The sequence below is a fragment of the Falco punctatus genome (assembly GCF_963210335.1).
Source record: "Falco punctatus genome assembly, chromosome: 8".
In the NCBI taxonomy this organism is placed as follows: domain Eukaryota; kingdom Metazoa; phylum Chordata; class Aves; order Falconiformes; family Falconidae; genus Falco; species Falco punctatus.
This window is the reverse complement of record NC_137588.1, coordinates 63,357,493-63,380,323: the sequence shown is the minus strand read 5'-3', so window position 1 is coordinate 63,380,323 and position 22,831 is coordinate 63,357,493. Positions and strand designations below refer to the sequence as shown.

The 22,831-nt window shown below is 49.4% G+C and overlaps 1 protein-coding gene across 1 annotated transcript in view; it reads right to left on the bottom strand.

Moving 5' to 3' along the window:
- Positions 1-22,831, bottom strand: part of PDLIM4 (PDZ and LIM domain 4) — a 53,063-nt gene that overhangs the window by 17,907 nt on the left and 12,325 nt on the right. The window contains exons 2-3 of the mRNA XM_080397801.1: positions 19,997-20,148; positions 8,854-8,938 (exon numbers count right to left, since the gene is read on the bottom strand). Coding sequence (XP_080253927.1) covers positions 8,854-8,938; positions 19,997-20,148 — 237 coding nt within the window. The remainder of the gene's footprint in view (positions 1-8,853; positions 8,939-19,996; positions 20,149-22,831) is intronic.

Genomic DNA, 22,831 nt, shown 5'->3' with positions numbered 1-22,831 from the left:
TCATGTCCTTCCTACTACGCTCCTTTCACAGTCATCAGCTAAACACCAAATTAATTTTTCAGATCTCTCTAAGTAAGAGACCAAACCCTTAAAATCAGATGGTCTTTTAGTTAAAAGGCTGCAGACAACGTTCACATGAAACATGACTCAATGCAGAGCCTGGCTGAGCCCCAGCCTGCCCGCGTCCCCAGGACAGTCTGTGCCCTGAGAAGGCACGGCTGTTGGCACATGGCAAGTCACGTCTCAGGACAGGGGCTCAAAACGAACCCCATGGCTTCTTGCTGGGTCTTGGACGTGCTGAAAAACATCGCTGGGTCACGTTCTGGTAGGCAGAGTGCAGCCCCTGTGAGCATTGCTAAGGTTTGCTCAGCTTCGTGGTGTTGGACCTGGCAGTCAGGTTCATTTTAAAGCACTTATTTCTGTATTACATGCTGCAATTTCTGCTGAAACCCCTGCAAGCCACAGCAAAAGCATTGTGTGAAAATCTCCATTGCCTTCTATTTAATTGCTGTTCTGGCAGGGAGCTGGCTGAGGTCAGCCCCATCCACCTCCCGTCACTGCAAATTTCCAGCCACAAACCCCCATTTCCACAGGTAAAACCCACACACCTCTACATACAGAAGCCTGCCTTTGTTTTTCAGGAGTAATTCCATAAACACATGACTCCAGGAGCTGGGGCTTGACCCAAAGCCCCGGCTGCCCTCGCCCCGGGCACTGCAGAGCTGCCAAGGCCAGTGCCAGGCTGAGGTTCGCACCAAAGGGGCAAAAGCTGAACATTTCCTACCAGCTCTAAATGATGTGTCACGTTTGACAGCATTATAGCAGCCTTGACGAGAGTCACCCAAAATGTATTTGCATGGATGGGAAAGTTTCTAAACCATTTGTAAACAATGGTTGGGAATTTCTTAACTTCCAGGAGGAAGACATCTATGCCTTTCTGAAGGAATGCTCTCACGAGAAGCAGCTCTGCAATATAAAATGAGGTATTTTTAAAATTGGTTTTAGGGTAAGCTGGGAAAATACTCCAGGTCTGTATTTGCACATGCACATTGTCAGCACTATACATTACATAGCACAAGGACAGCATATATCTAACCCAGGGACAATTTCTCACAATTAGAGAAGCAAACTACACCGACCCTTCTGAAGGAGCAAACGCTTCTCCCCTTGGTGCAGTCACGCTGATGGCCACCAGCAAGGGTGTGATGGTTGCCAGCTCCCAGCGGTGCAGCAAACAGCTTCACCCCCCCGTGCGAATTAAGGAGATCAAGAGGGACTGGAGTGCAATGCCACGACTTTATCCCTTAAGCTACCTGGCTCCCCAGCGGTCTCTTAAAAATCCACAGCGATGGAAAAAAGTTCCCCAAGACCAGCAAGAACGATTAAAATGTGTTTCCATTTATCTCGCCTGCTCCAGTGCAGAGGGCATGTTTTTAATATCAAGGGTGCATGCAAGGGAGTGTTTAGCAAGCAGACAGAGGAGGGCTTTGTACAAACATGTCGGTTTTATTAACACTTTCATACAAAAAGCAAGATAGCTGGGGAGCATGCGCTGCGCTGCGCTGGAGGTCACAGGGCACACCGGCTGCATTTGCCAAACACCTTCGGGCACAGCTCTGCAGCCAGGCAACGTGAATACATCTGGACAGGGCAGTAACTACTGCACTGCAGTAACACAACACACTTGCGTCAAGGCTCAGGCTTGGTGTATCTCCAGCTCTCATAGTCCTCAGCCAGCCTCAGTCTGGTTCATATGTACACAGAACTAATATTTGTAATAAGTAATTTTAGAAGAAATTAGAGTAGGTGAAGAAGTCTAAGACTAAAAGAATTTCTATGTATCCTATACATAGTATTTAATTTTCAGCCATACAGGAAAGTCTAATGACCATTAATAGAAAATAAACATCAGTGAAACATCAAGGTATTTTTTGCAATATAATAACCCTGAAAAACAAAGGTAGAAGAGCCTCGAAATTCTCTCCTCTCTCCAGCGGCAGCAGTGCCCTCCTGCCAGATGATTATCTGACCTTAGCTAAACTCAACGACAGTCTAAACCCCAGGAAGGATTTTCCCTCTGCTTTCCGGTGTTCAGGGTCACCTTCCCAGCCCAGCAGCAGACAGCCATGGTGTAGGAGAACATTACTCAGTGCAGGCACCAGGCTGATGCTCCTGCCAGTGCTCAGCCTCAAGCTGCCCTGCTGTGCATGGGCTGCTGCATGCCTTGGATCAGACTCCCCACTGACAGAAAATAATGTCTACTACAGAGGGGAAAAAAAACCCCAAACCATCACAAGTATCCAGCCCAGCCTCCTGCCTGCTCCCCCTCCTCTTAGGGAAGATGCTGCTGGTCCCATTTCAGTGACACCTGACTGAGCCACCATTTAATGCTGCTATTAAATCACTTTTCTCACCATCTGGTGTTTGGCTTAAGGAACAAACCTAGTGAACTTAATGCAGGCAACGTCCCTATTCCATCCTTGCCAGCTTACTGTCTCTCTCCTCTACTCCCAGTTGTGGGAATTGCTGCATTTCCAAGTGTTATCATATCATACTTCCTGGTTTGTGTTTTTTTTTCCCATAAGTGCCTTCAGCAGCTAATTGAAAGACAAAAGCATCACTGGCAACAAGCTAATCTTCAGACTAGAGAAATATTACCTGCTTAAACCCCAAAGATGCCTACTTCATCAGTGTGGCTTATCTGAACGTCTCTCTCTGTGAAAGCCAGGGTAAGGTACACAGGAAAACACAATGAAAGCAGTAGGATAATATTTTTTGTTTTCATTTTGGAATTCCCCAACCTTTTGCTTTTACTCATTAATAAAGAAGATAAACTCAGCTCGAATTAAAACATGTCTTGGGTTTTCCTGCTAACAAACAAGCACTGGCAGTGCCTGTGGGACATCCCAGCCCTCCATGGCAGGAGCAGGCTGTTCCAGGGGATGGGAGGCAGCTACTGCAGCCTGGCTGTCCCAGGCTCTCCGCTCTCCCTGGCTGCCACTTACCCACCCCTCTGGCCAAAGAGAGGTTTGGGAGCAGCTCCCTGCCCTTGACGCATCCCCTTCACCCGCCGTGCTGGCAGCCGGTCTGCCCTGTGCCACTCATCTGGCTGCAAGGAACCTAGGGGACCACAGTAAGCATCCCTCCTGCCCCCATCACCCCATCCCTGTATTAGCATTGCCATCCCCTGCCCCAGCACCCCATCCTTGCACCAGCATTGCCATCCCCTGCATCCAGCACCCCATCCCTGCTCCCAGCATCACCACCCCCTGCACCCAGCTGCCTGGGACGGTGCTCTCTCTGCACACTCTCACCCCAGCAGGTCACACAAGCAACTGCCAAGAGCAATTAATTTATCTTAAGTGAGCAACAAGTGAAAATGGAATGGGGTAAGTTATTTTTCCCCGATGGATAAGAACACAAACACTAAACTATGCCTCCCTCTGCTTCCAAGCAAACACCTGGTATTTCTGAATACACAAGCAGGCTGTTTCTGAACCTGTGTCAACAGAATCATCACTGAAACTGATGTTATCAAGTAAAATAACACGGTGTGTATCTGCCTTACTTCTTTATCCAACAGCATTTTCTGTTTTGTCTTAAATCAACCCACATTGTTACTATTTCAGTATAGCACCTATTTACCTTCAACAAAACCAAGTTATTCAAGTTACCTGGGCAGAAGAAAACACCATTTTGAAGTTTCCATTCCCATTTTTTCCCTTCACCCTAAGATTGGATTTTCCCCTTTCAAATACCAGGATTGTTCAAGCTCACTTGAAGATGCCGATTCATGTAAGAGATACATAGAGGATTTCACATGAAAGTTACAGCTACAACAGTCTGACGTGTCAAAGTGGTTCTGAGAAAATGCCTTTGCTTTCAAATGATTTAATATTATATCAGAGTTACAAATAGAAACAGACTTGTGTGCAACCTCTTCACCCAGTATATTAGACCAGTGGTGTTGGTGGTACATATACCCCTGACTTGAGTGCGAAGCGCTGTGGGAGTGCTCGCAGCTCCAGGCTGACGCCGCTTGCAGCCGCCGTCAGGATTCAGCATGTTTCTGCTATTAAATCAGTCCTCAAACAACAAGCTGGGAGTTCCCATGCGACGGGAACCCGGGCTTGTGCCAGGGCATTATCTCATCCTTTGTTTTCCCCAAAGTACGAGGCAGACATTTTCCCTCTCCTCCCGCCCCGAGAGCACCGGCCGATGCCCGTGCGAGGGCTGGGTGCAGGGGGGGGGCAGGGGTCCTGACGAGAGCAGACATGGCCCATCCCACCGGCCAGGGGAGGAAGGAAAGTCGGTCACCTCCAGAACGGGAATTCTACCTCCCCAACAACAAGGCTTTAACCCCCAGTTCACAGAAATAAGTCTGGGCTATACCATGCTTTCACAAAGCTGTATATGGAAATTTCATGCACACCACCAGCCTGCTGAGAACTTAATGCAATACGCAAAGCTAATTAATCAAATGAGGAGTAATTAATCCTGAATAAGAAAAGCCCAGGCCTTCTCCACTTCCCAGAGCTCAGCCCTCAGTCGGAGGGTCAGGCTGGAAAGCTGCCGCTCCCGGGGCACACGCAGCACAAGAGGGGACCACGGCAAGGGGGAGCGGGAGCACTGACCCGCCGGCCCCGTCCCTCCTCCAGGAGCAACACGGGTGCTGCTGCGCTGGCTCGCTGGCACTGGGATGCCATTCCCGTGGGACAGGGCTAATGGACCGCCTGCGGGAAGTACCACTCCCTCTCCGGGCAGCCGGAGGAAACCCAGCCTGTCACCCCACATAGCTTCCCTCAGCCAAGTGTCCAGGTCTGGGAGGACTTGCATCCTATTCCAGCTCTGGCTACGTGCTGCCAATTCAATTTCTGCTGCAATTATTCTCCCACCCAGACACTTGATCTACTGTCAATTAGTGCTGATGAGGCTCTGCCCCACAGCCTGAAGCCCGTGTTTCCAGCCCTCCTGGGCCAGAAACCTGCCAATTCTGGCAGTATGGGAACGGTCAAGAAAACAAACATCCTCTCCTTTTATTAGCACCACATGGCAGTATTTTGACTAGCGAGTTCACGCTACAAGAAGCCGAAGACAGCGGGATCCCCAGAAACTGATGGATCGGGCTCTGCGCTCTCTGCCTTGCTGAGGCGGGACAGCCAGGGCCAGTGCCTGCAGCGATGCCGACACAGGGCGCACAGCCGGTGGCAAAGCCAGACCGGAGATCCCAACACATCAGCAATGATTTCATGTCTGCGTGATGGGATCCTGACTTCATGCAACGGTGCTGCTGGAGAGCACCGAGCCGCCCTCAGCATCCCCGTGGGTCCCACCGTCACCCACAACCAGGTCCGGCAGACACGAATCTTTTTGTTATTTAGGATGCAAGTTTGAATGTCACTGAATTTGTGACCTCCACTATAGACTCCTGCTGTTAAGGGCAGACTTGTATAGTGTAACCAACTGATAACCGAAGCCTGCTTTTTTTAAAACAAATGGTATTTCACGAAGGTGACCCACTAGCATCCTGTTCCGTGTCATTTCTGCTGTGAACAAGCAGCTCTCTCCACTTCCAGCTTCTGCAGTTGTGAGGGCAGTTATTCCCTGCAGTCATGGCAGTAATCAGTTTTAATAAGAAGGATTGATTACATTCTTGGTCTTTGCGTAGGGGTTTTCCACAAAGCTCAAATGACAAACCACAACAGATTTAGAAAGAGAGGAAAGCTCATCAGCTGGTCCATACCTTCCAAATTCTCTCGCACAAAAGATAACTGCAAGCCTTGCTGCCTTCAAGACAAAGACTGCGCCTAAATAAATCAAATTTAATTATAGGGTATATGCTTTCCTAGAAATCGCACAGATTTAGGCATTCTGCTTATGCTCACACATTTTGGGGCCTCTAGCAAGAATTACTGTAGTCACAAGTCAAAAGACTTTTTAGACATCTTTGCCCATTATGATGGAAAAGTTGACAGAGTAAAACCTGGAGGAAGGAAAGACATGTGCTCCACATTACTGGAAAGGCCACTTGGGGTAAAACTCTCAAAACCCTTTTCAAGGACAACCCCAAACCTATTTTTGTGATTTGAGGGCAGAATTCCAGCAGATTCCTCCCCTTTCCCCGTGTTTCAAAGCAGATTGCTTTTTTCCAGATGCGAGGAAGTGCACCTAAAGGTTGTGCATTTTGAGCCAAGCTATTACTTTACAATGAACCTTTTCTTTCTCACGATCTAGTAAGTGCCTTTGCTCACAGGGGCTGAGCAAATACAGCCCCGGGTCATATGGCATCGCTCCACCAGGGACCCCAGCCACGATCCGAATCTCTGCTCCTGGGGGACAGGATGCCTGCTGCAAGGGTCTGCACTCCTGAGTGCTGATGATCACCCCTAGCATCAAGCAAATAAGAAGACACCTGCAATAACGCGGGGCTTAGGACAGCTACTGGCACGTGCACCCAGCAGTCAGCGTGAGCCATGCTGAAGCCTCAGCCACACTCAAGGCACAGTCGGTTTGGGGAGGGAGACAAAACAACCGGCACGCCGAGGGTGCACCCACAGCAGGAGCACTCTAACGCGCGCATGGCAGCTCCCTCGCTGCCTCTCTGGGAAACCCAAAAAGCCATTAAGCAAGATGACGTGGGGATAGAGCCACTGAAAAAGACAGCAAGAGCTGGAACCTGCCATCTGTACCTGTGAACACTTGTTCGCATGCCTCTCCCAGTGCCTCCCCACAAACACATCAGCTTTACCCACCGAGTACTCCCCAGATTTACACATTCTCAGTATAGGTCTGAATTCAGGAAAATCCATCTCTACCTCCTCGTTACAGTCTATGTAACTGTCTAATTTTAAAAAAGATCCATATGTAGCATATATTAACAGTCAGATTCAAATCCAATCTGCATTAAACCTCAGAAATGTTGTATCTGGCAGTGTGACTGCTGCACATTTGTTCCTCATTTAATATTATTCATAGAGTTTTGGGTACATCAAAGTCTATTAAGAAAAAATATCTGTCAGAAAAGATTGCCATAATTGATTGATGAAGCAAATGTGGCCAGAACTCAAGGCTCAAGCACACAGATCACCCTGCCCCGTCAGTCAGTGCAGGAAAGATGAGCAGACCCATGAGTCGCTCGTGTGCGATAGTGGGGTGGGTTTGCCAGTGCTGCCGCTCTGCAGTGCCGGCAGCTGCCAGCCCCTCTGCCCTCTGGTCCTGGGCAGGAACGCAAAATATTTGCAAATCCCACATGCACTGGCCAACAGATTCACAGGCATGACTATACAGGTCTGCTCTTCGTGGGGTATGGAGAATCTCACTCCCATCCTTGTCACTTGATGGAGTTACTGCTGCCAAGGCTCTTTTCCTGGGAGGGCTGTGGGGGGACCTTGGCACCCTCATCAGGACACTCAAAAAGCCACCTCTAGAAACCAGCAGCAGAACTAAGCCAGTAGCATCCTCATGCGGGCACTTTGCAGGTGCTGGAGAAAAAGCTCTCCTGAACCAGCCCAGGCCAGAAGCCACCTTTGCGGAGAAGGAAGCCGTACCAGCAGTATGTGATACTTGGCATCAGCACACAAGCACTCCTGCATCGCTGCAGCAGTCACGGTCTTGGTTTCTTTGTCAGCCCGAGGTACTTTTGTTTTCTGAAGCCTGCAGGCAGCTCTGGTGCCCCTGCCCCTGCTCTGGGAGGAGCTGGCCAACCTGCAGCACTGAGAAGGCTCAGTAGGCTTCAGTCCTGCCATGCATCCCCTCGTGTGCCCTGGGAAAGCTGGACGGAAGAAACCCCTCCAACCCATGCGCATCTGCCCCGCACCTATCCGAGGGGGAGCAAGACATCAGGAGGTCCCCTCTGCCCCATCCCCTCCTCCTGGGCTCCTCCTCATTCTCTGGCTATCCCTACTGCACCCATCATGGACCAGCACATCCGAAAACCCAACATCTGGGTAACTCAGGCAGAAAGGGAGGAGTGAGATATGGTTCCTCTTCCCTTTGAGGAACCAAAGGAGAATTAGAGTCATCTTTGACCTCACTAACAAGCTGTTCCTCAAGATCTGGGTATGGAAGACGAAGATCTACTCAGGTCCACCCACCTCCCGGCAGCAGGGTGCTGCTGGAGACAGCCCCGGCGGGTGGAAAGGCAGGGCAGGCTGCAGGCAGGGTGCTGGCAGGAGGGTCTGGGGAAAAGGGTTGAAGACAGAGGGAAGAGGCCAGCTGCAAAACAGAGAGAAGGGAGAGAAAGGAGCAAGACGGGAGGGAAGAGGAAACCAAAAAATTACCCCCAAAAAATATATCCACCATGTGAACTACTGAATCACAGTCACGGGACAAGGAGGGTGCGGTGGATTTTGCAAGCAGCCGAGAGGAAGGCACGTCAGCAAAGGCAGGTGCAAACAGACCCTGGGCATGCTGTGGCTCCAGGAAGGGCAGGCATCTGGCAGCTCCGTTAGGAAGGCTCCATCAAAAATAATGCTGACCACGAGCTTGGTCACTGGGCTTGGGAGGTCTGGTGCTGGGTGCTGCCCGCCCCGTGGCACTGCCCAGCCTCCTCATGCCACCAGCAAGCTGATTCCACAAAGCCCAGCTTGTGCAGAGGGCAATTATGGAGCTGGGTTTAAGCCAGATCAGGTCAGGGATCTGGTTCACAGAAGCCCGGGCTTTACCAGCCCAAGCAAAGCACAACAAGACCTGCATGGAAACACCTAACCAACGTGATGCTTTAAAACCATGCATAGAAACTCCTTAAGCTCTGGAAGGACTGCAGGCAGAGCAGAGGGCTTTCCAGATACGGATCTCCTCCCTCCAGAAAAGCCAGGCTGGAAGGGCAGCCTGTGTGCCGGGCTGCTGCCGTACCTGTGGCTCCGGCTCTACGTTGATCCGGTACGCTTGAGCCTTGCCATCTTCCAGAACAGGGGGTGACCAGGTCTTCCCTTCAGTTCTGCAATGGGAAATTAAGTAAACTCAACTTACATTAGTTTAAAAAAACCCCAAACCCAAAATCCAAGCAGCAACACACCAAACAACAAAAAAATCCAGACTTCTTAAAAAAACCCAAACAACAACCGACAAAAACCCACCAAACCATACATGTAGTATATAGGCTTGCCAAAGAATTAATATATACATGTGTTTGCCTAAAATTATCCTCAGAAATACTACAGTGGTAAACAGAGAAAATGCCAATTCTGTGTTATTAAAACCATGAAGCTCAAAACTATTCTTGAACTACAGGCTCCTGCTTAGTGCGGAGTTTAAGATACAAATTTATTTCAGTTCAAGAAATCAGTAGACAGGCTTGTGGTGGTTCTTGTTTTACATACTGCTGGCTTTGCCCCTTTATTCTGGCCCTGAATCCTGAAATATATTCCGAATGTGCGCATGTGTGTATGTATATATATATATGCATGTAATCCCTGGCAGGCCCGTATACTAGACCACAGCAGAAACCATACAAATGCCTTTCAGGGAGAAGGCTTATGCAACCCTGTATGAATCATCTTGACCCTTTCAGCAGGTGCCAGATAGAGGAAGCCCTACAAATACAGTTTCCATTCACAAATGCATCTTCAGTCCTGCCAAGCCAGAGCAGGATGCTACCACTATCCAAAGATTTTTCCATGTGCCTGATCATTTTTTCCCCACAAAGGTACGTGGGGCACGGCTGGGACAAGATCTCCAGCGTGGCTGTCCTCTCCAGCCCTCAGGGCACGAGGGAGCTGCAGGGCTTGGGTGAGGTCCAGCAGGGACATACACAGGCTTCTCTGGGTGCTGAGAGGTTGACTGAGGAGATGGAAACTACGCAAAGTATAAGATAAATTCTTCACATGCAAACTGTTCTGTTTACCATCACAGTCCGCATATGTACCACTTAACGAAAACAGCTCTTGTTTGATAGGCACAGATCGCTGGCTGCGGCCAGGTGTCCTCTGCTGGACTCTGGCCCCTGCCACACACCACGTTCAGCTCTAGTTTAATGATCTGCAGAGTCCAAGTTTGAAAAATAAGGAGCGTGGCTTTAAACCAGGAACTCCTGAGGTGATATTTTACCTTTGCTATTTTGCCTCTAAACCAGTCAGCGTACAGACCTACCTTTCCAAACTCAGGGTCCAACCCAAACCCTCTCGAAAGCAAAGGCTCCCGCCGTCTGTAACGCACTTCGGATCCATCCCCCGAGGGGTTCAGCTTTTTTTGTTCCAAACCACTATTCAGTACTACCATCACAGCTTTTTCAACAGGGGATAACATACACTTTCTCGTAGCTAGATGTCTTGTTCTGATAAGTTATCTTTACTGTAATTATTTGATTTTAAGTGGGGGAATTCACTTTAAGATGGTCTTTCCAGCTGTTTTCGGTGGGACAAAAGAAGCCGCCCTTCCCAGGAATGGCAGCCTTCCTAGCAATCCCGACTTGCTTTGTGCCATGATCCAGTGCTGTGTATATCACTTCCACATTGAAAGTTTCATCTGGAGGCCCAGAACAATGAAAATGCCTAATTACATTGGCAGCAAGCATCATTATTATTTCCGTGCTTTTTTTCCCCGTGCACTGAATCAGCCCGATGTGTGCTCACGCTGCCGCTGAGAAGGGGCAGTTACGACATTCCTCTTTGCTCAGCTCTGGAGCCCGCATGCCAAACAGCTTAAAGGATCCCTGAAGACTTCAATTTGCCAGTAAACAAGAACTGAGATTCAGAAAGCGATTCTGATTGCAGAAGATAAGAGCGATAGCAGTAAATTTGCTCTGCATGAAGCTACGGCATTCATTCACCGGTACTGCCAGCACATTCTAGTTGGAATTTCCCAGGTCCCCACATCCCTGACAAACAAAAATCACACCATCTGTGCCAGAAAGCAGCTAAACTTGTGTTTTCAAAGAGCCATTATAGGTGCCTTTACACTTAATGAAAGACACAGCCAGACTTAGGTTTGCGTATAGAATGACAGAATGGTTTGGGTTGGAAGGGACTTTAAAGATCACCTAGTTTCACCCCCCTGCCACGGACAGGGACACTGGCCACTAGCCCAGGCTGCCCCTAGCCCTGCCCAGCCTGGCCTGGAAGCCCATTCGTAGCCAGTAGGCTTCACCATCAATTCTTTAGAGCAAACAGAATTTCTTGGTATGAGCCAGGCAGCCTCATACAGCTCCCAGCGATGGCCGGAGCAATGCCAGACTCGCCTCAACCACAGCTTCCACTTGAATACTCTGAAATTAAGCACAATTTAGGTTCTGTTTGGTCCTTCTAAAGGCAAAGCAAAGGGGTACGGAAGAAACAGGAGCCTCAGCAAATAGAAATGCAAGTTGTAAGTTTGATGAGATTTCTGCTTATATAAGGAGACTCCTTTTCTGCAGGAACAGTAGAATATGAGGTAATCAGAAATAATTAAGAGATGACTCTGAGTACGATGCCATGGGCAGCTACTGGAGAAGGGGCTGATGCTCCGAGGAGCTGACACCCCTGTGCCCCCGGCAGGACCAGCAGCACAGGGGGTCCCCTGCAGCCCCCCAGGACAGGGGAGCCGAGCCAGCCCTGGAGCAGTGGGGACCATGGGCTCAGCACGGCCACCCCAACCCACCCTGGCAGCAGGTTCACGCTGCCAACAGTCAGAGCTTTGTGTTTAGGCAACAGCAAAAACTAATCACACTTTTCTAACGTAATGGGTGTGAGATCAGACATCACGCTCAAATGTTCCAAGTCGTTTAACTTACGGCTCAAGGACAGGAAAAGTGTTTTCAGATGTGTTGTAGGGGATTAAAGTCAGCTATGTGGAAATCATTACCCTGTGCTAGCAACACTCTGCCATATTTTAATGGCTGCTAGGACAATCCTAAGAAAAATAACTTGACCGAGGTCAGTGCTGGGCCTTCAACATGGGGCTTCGTGGGAAACAGACCTGTTAACAAGACAGAACTAAAAAAATAAAACCAACCAAACTTGCAGACACCTTTTATCCCACCATTTGTTTTCTAAAAGTCTCAACATCATTCTCAAAAGATTACTTGCATATGCTCACATATTTTACCAGAGTGTTTTTTCACCTGGTAATGATCTGCAAGTCTTGCTCTTTACATTTGTAGAGGTGCTTTTAAGTTGCAAGATTTCCAGGGTCTTACTGAATTTCTAATTTCTCCATCCCCTTATAAACTAACATTTAGCACTTGGCAAAGTGCCAGACCCGACCCAGGACGCTGCCGCCTGCCATTGTGCAGCCACGCAGGTATGAGCGGTGACAGCGATGCGACCCTCCAGAACAACCACATCCCTGTACTTCACACCAGTCTGTACGGTCCCTTCTGAGGTGGGGGGTGACTCCAGGTTCCTTCCATCTCCAGAATGCTATCCGCCTCCCATCATGGCACAGCACTATGGTCACAACTGATCTTTATCATTGGTACGCCCATTAGCCTTCTAGCAGCTGAACTCAGTCTAGAAGCAGCTACAGCTGATTGTAGAGGGATGAAGCTGCCTTAATTAGCATTGATAATATCCAGCTGTGGTTGGCTTCAGGGGCGGTGGGTTGGCTGATGTAGATAAGGTGCAGCTGTGGCTGGTTCTGTGAAGAGGTTGGGCAGCCAGTGAAGAGAGAGGAGGAAGAAGCAGAGAGAAGAGAGAGAGAACGTGCGCTTGGGGTGAGGAGTGACTAGGAGAAGGCAGCAGAGGGACTGGCATGAAGAGTATGTTGGTATGAGATGGTAAAAGACCTTGTTGCAGCCGGCTGGTTTGGAGAGTGCTGTGACAACTGATGCTTCTAATTTGTTGAATAGCTTGGGTTGGAAGGGACCTTGAAGGCCACCCAGCCCAACCCCCTGCCACAGGCAGGGACACCAGCCACCAGCCCAGGCTGCCCCCAGCCCTGTCCAGCCTGGCCTTGGGCACTGCCAGGGATGGGGCACCCACAGCTGCTCTGGGCAGCCCGTGCCAGCGCCTCGCCACCCTCACAGGGAAGGATTTCTTCCTAACATCTCACCTAAACCTCCCCTCTTTCAGTTTGCAACTCCCCAGGATTGTGAACCTCACCGTGACAACTGCACGGCATTGGATGCATCCCTGCAGTGATGCAGGCAGGGGCTGATGTAGCTGAGCTCTGCTGACACCCTGATGGACCCAGCTCATCCAGGCTATGTGAAAGAGCAGCTGCAGGTTTTCTCCTTCATTCCTCTTGGCTGAAACCATTGCTGTGTATCGAGGCTCTGGAAAGATGCCGGTTTTCCTCTCTATTAGTCCTTGAGGAGCTCTGGAGGGGAAGCTGTGATTCACTTTTCCAGTTGTACTTTTACTGGAAACTTGAGAACATCATACATTGTCATCCTTCCCATCTTCCAGCAGCGTGCCTGCGCTGCTCGCAGCAAACGGACCCCACAAAACCTCCATGGGCTGCGGGAGGCAGGAGAGGGGGTCAGAAGAACACTAACTACGTGAGGTTCCAGGGACTTTTGGGGCTATATGTCCAGCAGACTCATTACTGGGCTTTCTCCCATAGAAACTTCCAGAGAAGCTCTATCTCTGTACAGAAAGCAGGAGAAAATATAAAACTTTTATATGCAAATTTTCCAAGTAGACTCAGCAAAACTGTAACGGTGCATCGGTCCATGAGGGCTCCCTGCACGCTGCTCATCCCCTGGGAAGGGGGTTTTGGTTATCCATCCTGCAGCAGGGCACAGCACATGGCTGCGAGCCTCACTGCCCTTCTGCACTTGGCCTTTGTCACTCGGTCTCAAGCAAACGAGAACAAATTTGATCCACGCTGCGAGTGCAGTGCTGCACGTCACTGCTGTCTGTAAAGCAATGTGGGTTTCCCAGCCCATGCATGCTGCCTTGCTTCCTTCTCAGCCCCTTGTCCTCCCTCTGCCAGGGTTGCCCAGAGCAAAACAGCCCCTAGAGCTGGGCAGGGGGTTCCACAGCTGCTCTTTAGAAAGAAGAGTTACCATCTCTGAAACACCTTCCCTCCGCAGGCAAAGGCCATTCCTGCAGCCCGCACACCAGATGGAGGGGGAAGAAACTGCTTCCAGGATTTACTTTAGATGGAAGGAACCGAAGCTGAACCTTTGAGGATAGATGCTTTGACACCACAGTCAGAAAATAAATACAATGCAGCTACCCAGGAGTCCTTGGTTGTGCCTGGGGCCAGGCAGGTGCTGTCAGTCCCCCAGCACCCATCTGGCCCCATGCACAAACAGCCTGTATTATTACCCAAAGAAAGGGCCGTAGTTGGATTGGACTGAGAAGAACAGCATCAAAATCGTTACGATTACTATTTAAAAAAAAAAAAAAAAAGTCTCACAACACACATTAATTCCTCCCTGCACATCACAGGAGTATGAACATGTTACTCGAGCCAGGGACCTCTTGCTCCCCAGCACACTTTGTGCCTGGTTAAGAAATTCCTTATTTGTGCAACCTAGAGACAACTTTGCAGTCATAAAAAAGAACAAGTTTTACCATGGGATCAACCTTAACCACACATTTAAATTATTCAAAACTCTGAAACCCTTGGCCACCAGTCAAATACATACATTTAGTGGCTAACTACCAAGATCTCCACACCACGTCTCTGTGAGCAATAACTCACAGGGCTGCTTGACAGCCGGGATCCTCTCCACCCAGCTGCCACCCACCTGCCCTTGCCCTCCCTTGCAGGTACCAGTAAGGCAGGCGGAGCAGACCCTGCGCTACCTTGGCTTGGGATTCAGCAGCTGGGAAGACGATGCTGGAACAGGCTGCCTGATTTATCAGCAGGGCATCCCAGACCATCCCACTCAAATCTCCATCAGCGCCACCGCCGCCTCCCCCCACAGCCCAGGTGCCAGGCACTGCTCCAGCCTTACTAAGCTCAGCTGAACTCCTGGCCTCACATCTTGGAGCTGTTAGCCACGACCTGACCGCCCACCCCCTTGTTACAGGGATGCGGAGGTAATTCCTCACACGTTACACCAGTACCCACACGAGCATTGGTTACATAAATCGACTCCTTTCATGAGCTGATGAGGATTTTCCTCTACTCCCTTTAGGAACAGTAAAGCTACTGTGCTGCTCTGCCTTCCACAGCACCGCTGCCCAGAAACAGCCCTGCACATCTCTGGGCAAAACGGGACCCAGCAAAGCTGGGGACAAAACTCCCATTAACGTCAGGGGGCATAGGGGTCCAGCCCAGAAAGGCGTCAAGAGAACAGGGGTGTGAAGAAGGAGGGAGAACCACACCAAGAGCGCTTAAAGTCCTTGATAAAGGACAGAGTGGAGATTTTTTTTTTTTTTTTTTTTTTTTTTTAAGAAATACATGTTAGTACAGCCTGAGAGCAGAGGCAGCCTCCCAGACACCAACACTGACTCTGGGGCTGCAGGGGACATGGGAGAGTCACAGACCCCAGCACACCTGAAAAGCTGTAACATCCCCTTCCCAGCAGTTTTCCCAAGGGGGGGGCTTGGGGCCAGCTCCTCCAGGAAGGATGCAGCACAAACTTTCATGCTCCCAGCTGGCAGATGACAAAAGCTTCAGGAAAAAAAGCTTTCAGACTTGCCTTCCCCCTCTGGCACAGATGGGCAGGTCTGGACAGTGCTGCCAAGGACTTTCCAGCAGTGTGCGTCAGTGGGAACAGCATCAGTGGTGCCACAAGGTCTCCTGTCCAGCATCTGAGGTCCTTTGGGTGCTCAACTCTCTGTTCTCAAGCAGTGGCTTCAGCAGAGCACAGCTCCAACCCAATTTTAGGGCTGCAGCATAACCACGAGAGATGTTAATATTCAAAGGAGCTGGGAAGGCTTTCTTTAAAAGAGTTAAGAAAATACACAGTAATATGTAAGCAAGAGCAGGGCAAGCTGCACTGCCACGCTGGTTATCTCTGAGCCCTAGGCTCATTGTGTGCACTTGACTGGACACTGACTGTCTTCCAGGGCAAGAAAGGGTTGATTGCAAGAAAAAAATACTGATTTTAATGCACAAGTACTTGTTCACATGAACATACATCACTAGAGAGAATCCAGATGCAATTTATCAAGCCCGTGTTGCTGGATCCTTTGCTACTGTTAGGAAACAAACCAGCTTTTCCATCCAAGGTGACCACTGCTGGGAGGCAGAACGCCCAGGCTCTGCCAGCTTCTCACCATGCTGTGTGCTTTGCTGCTGATGCCCTCCAGACACCGCCTCTCTCAGCCACCCCAGAATTACATCAAAGACCAGATGCAGAGCTTTCCCAGAGCTACCTCCTCAGCACCGCACGCCCAGCCCTAGCGATCATAACCAGTCCAGGGAACTGGAGTGCCCCAAGCAGAGAAAACAGATGCTTCAGTTTCCCAGGAGCTGTCGTGCAACGGTGCCAGATACACCAGGGAATGATGTGGCTTCTTTCTGCCAACACAGCCATACTCCTTGCACCATGGATCTTTCTGCTGCCTCAAAAAATCACTTCTCCAGACATCCCTCTGGAGCTCAGTGCAGGTCCCGGCAAGCAAAACCATAGCAGATGTGCTTCCCAACAGCTGGCACGGTCCTCTGGCCAGCAGAGCCACAAGGAGGAGTGCTCTGGGTGCTGCTTTCCATTACAGTGTTTGGAAATTACATGTTCACGTTTGATCTCAAACTCAAGCTTTTCTCCTTCCAGATTGACTTAAATGAACAGATTCTACCATGCAGCCGGGTAAGAGAAAAACCATCAGACCCAGTGTGACGTTCCTAATGACAAACTGTGCTAATGACCAACATGCTGATCTATTTGCAGTCCATCCACATCATCACGCCTGACTGTGGCCAAAGTTTGCATCGCAACAGAAATCCCACTTACTTCAGTTGTTTCCTCCCCGAGTATTGGGGAGAGAAATTGCCTGCACTTCATGGGAAAGTTTTACGCTCCCATTGTTTATTCTACCCACAAAGACCCACAGTCCTCCTGGCTCCTTACTTGTTTCTCCACCGGTGCATCCAAATGTCTTAATGAGACAAATTTTGTAAATGGGATAATTAGCATCTCTTCCCATCAAATGCCATGGGTACTCTGCATCCCTGACACCTCCGAAACCCAGACGGGCCATGCTGGTCTCAGGACATCCTGTCAGACCACACAGCAACTCCCTCTCCTTGTGTTCCCCCCATTTCGATTTTCCTACTGAACTTTCCAGTCAAAGAGCATTTACCGACCACAGTTTGAAAACAAAAACAATCTTGTTCTCTGTCATGGTAACGCATAATGTCAAGGGTTCACAGAGAAAGGGCACGGGATGGAAGAAGCCCAGAGGGCACCAAGGGCTGGAAGCCCTTCGCTGCCAGGCTCACTGCCCTCCCTTGGCACACACGCCCAGCTGGAGGGAGCCAGCTTCAGCAGAACAGAATTAACATCAAATTTCATACGTCTTCACTAAGAGAAATAAAACAAACAAGCTCGTTATTTCAAATATATTCCAGACAAACACACTTTAAGAAAAAATTTCCTTACATTGATTTGCAAGCTATGTTTTGTTGAAGGCAGAGTACAGAGACAGACACTGCTTGGAGAGCATGCTCTTGCCCGAGGGAGATGATGCTAATCCACACCTCTGCGTGGGGCTTTCCTGGAGCTCAGCCTCGCAGGGAGCCCAGGCCAGTGACCCGCAGCTATTGCAAACCGCAGCTGCTGGACGTGCACAGAGACCAGTGCAATCCCCTGCCGCTGCCCCAGGACACGGCTCCCTCGCCAGCAGCTCCCGGCACAGGGATCTGCTCACACCAAGGATGACAAACAGCTGGGCAGAGCTGTCTGGATCCAACAGGTCACTCGGGAAAGAGGAGAGAGATCCAAGAACCATGTAGCTTTGGGCTGAACTAAGAACAGACTAATAAAGCATTACTGGAGCTGCTGTCCTTAGTGTCAAAAAAATAAACGATTCAGTTTTCCCTATTGAGAGAAAGGCCACTCTCATGGGCTTCTCTGGGCACAGCCAACGTCTGTTCTTCTCTTGGAGGAGCCACCTCACCGACCCAACAGTGCAATTTCCTCCCGAGAGGAGCCACTCCTTCCCAACAGCTCCCCTCCATCACCAGCTCCTGTCTGCTCCAGTCTTGCAGAAGCCTGCACATTTATTTTTGCCTGTCAGATACAAGAGCCTTCAAAATCTGCATTTCTGAAGGCTAAGTCCTGACAAAACCGCTGCAACCCTCTTGCCTAGCAAAGCCCAGGCCACCTCACCCATGAACCCTGCACCGCTGCAAGGCTGTGGGCCATCACCAGTGACCGCTGCTACAGAGAGCCCACTGCCCCTCCGGGCACGTTGCACGGTCCCACAGTTAGAAATGCCACCCTCACTAGGTGTCCTTAGGCAAACCCAGCCTGAAGCCACAGACCCTCCTGCTGCCAGAAGTCTTCCACACAGCAGCTTCCAGATCACCACGAAGTCATTAATGACCATTTCTGTGCCTGAGGGAAACTAGACAGAACATCCGTAATCCCACCAAGGCACATACCAGCACTGCTGGGACCTCTGCCCGCTCCTCTCGTGGTGGAGCCCTGCCGCGCCAGTGTGACGCAACCCCTGCCCTGTGTCTGTGCAAGGTCACCTCTTAGGAGAGGAGATGCGCTTTCACAGAGATACTGCTGACACCACATACACTGACCTGGCAGCTACCACCACCAGTACGGTCACAGCTGCCTCCAGCAGGATCCAAGCACCTCTTCCTAAGTGTGAGGACCAGCTGGACACCGGCAGAAAGCCAGGCACATACAGTGTGCCACCCACAGAGGGGGAGCACTCAAGGGTCCCACCTCAGCCACAAAACAAACCAAATGCCAGTTAATACTGGTGGCTAAAATGAGGTGTAAAAGTGGGAATTCAGCCCGTGAATTCACACAGTGGAAACGCTCGTACGTGAAAGCAAAGCGCTGCCGTGCTGCAGGTGGAAGCTCTTTTCAGCAAAACTTTATTCTAACTCCTGATGAAGCTGTTCTGCTCACTGAAAGCTTCCATCACTACACGAGGATTTCCACCTCTTCCAAGGAGAGCTCCACCAGCCTGTGGACAGCCAGGAAGGGAACCCTGGTCCTGCCCTGGGTACAGCCCCATCTGGGGTGGAAGACCATCCACACCTCCCTAAAGCTGCTCCAAATGGAAAGCCAAATGACCACCCTACTTGGCTATGGGAAATTCTGCCTGCACGAAGAGTTTTCTTGTTTTTCTTTTTTTCTTTCTTTCCTAATGCTGAAGCCACATCATCCCTATGGCACAGGCTAAGCTCGGGGACTCTGCATCAGCCGGGTGGCTCGGCCACCACTGATGAGCCATGAGGAGCCAGCGAGCCTGTGCTCCATTTACAGCAGCGCTCCTTCCCCACTGCCCAGGCTTCCAGTCAGAAACTACATGTTTTCCAAGAGAAGTATAAACAGTAAGCGATAGCTCTTTATAGCAGGAAATGCCTTTTTAATCTGAAGTCAAAAATTGTATACACTTATTTAAACCTATTACAGATAGCACTGGGCATTTGTGAGCCTTATAAGGAGCACTCATTCTGCCTGGATAACCTGTGGTTCATGCTAGGAACCTTCAGCTACAGAATTAATTCCAATGGAAAGCAAAAAAAAGGCCAAGCCTTCATTTTGCTCTGAAATATTCTAAAAATGTTAATTTCGCAGGACCTTCAAATGCCTATTCATTGAACAGATGTTTAGGAAAATGGTAAGTGGATGTTAACTAAGTGGGAGGCTTTGCCCAAAGGAGATTGCAATCCCAGTACTAGTCTTGCTCGAGTCAATAAAACCTCCCTTGGGTTGAAGGATCTGACCCAGCTCACAGCCTGGATAAGCCTTGCAAGGTACGAATGATAATACACACATATACATGAACTGAACCCCTTTTTTTGTGTCAATGACCCTTTAAAAATAATTTTGTTTTACTGTACTTAAAAATGCAGAACAATTACAGAGACCATGGGCATGCACCAAGAACTGGGCCTAAGGGTGCAACCACGCCAGGGCCAGCTGCAAGCCTTCTGCGGAGGCCAAGCAAAGCTGACCCCAAAGCACCTCAAACAGAAGAGGACCTACCTGTTCAGGGAAAGCAGCAGTTGGTCCATGCATGCTTTGATCTTGTTTTGAGCTTCTAGGTGTGTCATGTTCTCCGTGCTCTCTCCATTAATTGCCAGAATAATATCTCCTGCGCACAGGTTTGCCATGGCTGCTTTACTGCCGGGGTTAATCTAGGCAAGGAAAAATAAAAGGGTTACTTAAAAGTGATCAGTTTTTAAAGAGTTTCTTGGAATAAGCAGCAGATAAAAGGAATAGTTATTTCTGGAGAAGATAGGTGTTTTGCCTACACCGATGGCATCTACCAGATGTTGGATGTCAGAGCCAGGGCGCTCGGGCCATCGCCTACAACAGTGCTCTTAAATAGAGATTTCTGTCAACCCCAGTCAGTGTGTGACCAGATCCTCTCTTCAGATTCGCCTCTTGCTTGAAATAATGCGATACCCTCTTTCCAGAGGGATCCTTTACACTCCTTTGGCTTGTAGGCCTTAAATCACACTACAAGAATCAGTCCCTATAGAGCACATGAAACCTTCCTCTTTGGATAACTATGTAATTAGAAGATGAGCGCAGTCACCCTAATTGCTTCCTGCAAAGAGGTTATATTTGACATCAGTTTTTCCTGACCGTTGTTCAACTGACTTGTCTCCTTCTAGCCCTGCATGGAATATCATGCTGCTCGTTAAGTCTCCACAGCTCTTTCCTTTTGGTTTTGTAGGAACGCCAGAACCTTACAAAACTCGTAACTTCTTTCCTGAGGAACTAATGACAGATCCAGGTACTGTTTGTGGCCAGCCATAAGACCAATCCTGCCACCCATAAAAAAGAGTTCCTCAAGAAATTACCATTTCGTTTACATCAGCCCAAATGTGGTTTTAATTTTTGCAATAATATAAAAATGATGCAAGGCATAGGCAGGACAGGTAAATGTGTCTGTTTAAACTCTTAATAGCTATGTGCTTGCCCTCTAATTTCCTCTTCAGTCATTCAGAGGATCTGCTAACGCTCCGCTAACCAACCACATGGTTTATCAAGTGAGAAAGTACAGTGAGTCTGACTTTGGTTACTCCTGTCCCCCCACATTTAGAGTGCGATGGTGCTTTGATTCTGCTCGCTCATGACTTACAGGGCTATAATCCCGTCTCTGGCAATGCATCTGCTCTGTCACACCCCGCTTGAAAGATCCGAGCAACTGCTCTGTGCTGCCTCTCCCCTTGGACGGGGCTTACATGGGTCCACAGTGGCAACCAGATGCTGACAAACCAGGTAGGGTTTTTTGGACAGTTTGAGACCAAGCGGTGCCCACAAGCCCCCCCCCCGGCCCCCGACCACCACAGGCCACCATTAAACTGGCAGTCTTTTAGAAAAGAGGCATGCACGCATCCCTGTTTCCATCTCGATTTGCTTTCTCCACATCTGTTTTCATAGGAAATTTGAAGAGGATTTCGTCCTACCACCAAAGCCCTTCATGGATCGCACCGCAGCCGCTCACAGGGCTGTGAGAGGTGTAACACAGACCTGCTGCACCGCTCCCCGCGTGACTACAGCCACCAAAACCACCGAAACATGAACCTGAAGGTGTGTGGGGAGCTCCAAACCACTTCTTACATTTAAGTAGAACTGGCAGCCTGAATTAAGGCTTTTGTTGCGTTGTCAGAGTGAATCAGCATTTGCCATTTGCTCTTCAATAGTTTCAGCCAGGCTTTTTCGCTCTAAAAAACCTGCCAGGCCAACTCCTTCCCTGCTCCTGGGCTTCCCTGCAGCTCGGCTCAGAGCAGACACAGGAGGCCCTTCTGAACAGGGTACACGTTAGCTGTAGAGCCCTGACACAGGGCGCTTCAACCCCAGAAAGGTTCATTTTTTCCCGGCATGCATTTGTCCTGTTGGGTACTTTTGAATCTGTATAAGAAGATGTGGCATTCACAGAGCGTCAGGGTCCTCCTACAGCCACCAAAGCTGCCAGACCCACCAGAAAGTCAACCAGAAGCTCAACCACCACCTCCAAGGAGGCATCTCCATGCGTTTGCCTGTTATTAGCTGCTTCCCTCGGTGCTCGCCCTGCAGCTCCGGCTGCCAGCGGGCTCTTGGAATAACCGACCTTCAGTTTGACCCAGGACAGCTGTATTTTGTTCTTGTCTATCCAATGCTGTCTAAATGTCCGATGGATTTGTTTCCCCCCTGCACTGATCTTCACCAGATTGTAGCGTCCTTGGAGAATAAGCTGATCATAAATGGAGCTCTTAGCTGTTTCCTATTTTTAGATTCTGGTTTATTTCAAATTGTTTTGGCAGTATCTTCATATTAGCATTTCATGCTAGCCGTGGAGATGACTGAGGGTTTGAAATAGAGCTGTACTCCAAGAACTCATTAATTTGAGATACAGCACCAGTGTCATGGCAGCTTGGGAGTCAGTATTACAGTGTCTGTCAGGTCCCAAGTTTGTATTTTCGTGAATAGTGTTTAAAATACTGCAAAGCGAGTTTTCCTAACTCACAGCTGTGCAAAGCCATTGACACCAAACATGCCACAGAAAGCCCTACGAACTTGGTTATGGGTCAGGGCTGTGCATGAATCCTCATGCAAGGGTCCTACCTGCTTCGCACCATGCAGATCCATGCAGACAGCCTACTACAAAACCAGCATCTCCATAAGGACAAGGATGCAATTTTAAATATAGCATGTTTTGTAAGAGTGTCTATGCTTGGAGTGAAACATCCAAGAAAAATGACCCTGTCTATGCTTGGAGCAAAATATCCAAGACAGATAAACTCTCTACTGTCCCGTGGAAATGAACAAATACACAAGGAAGGAGCCGGAGGGATCTCAGTGTCTTGTTCAGGCAGCACTCGTGCCCAG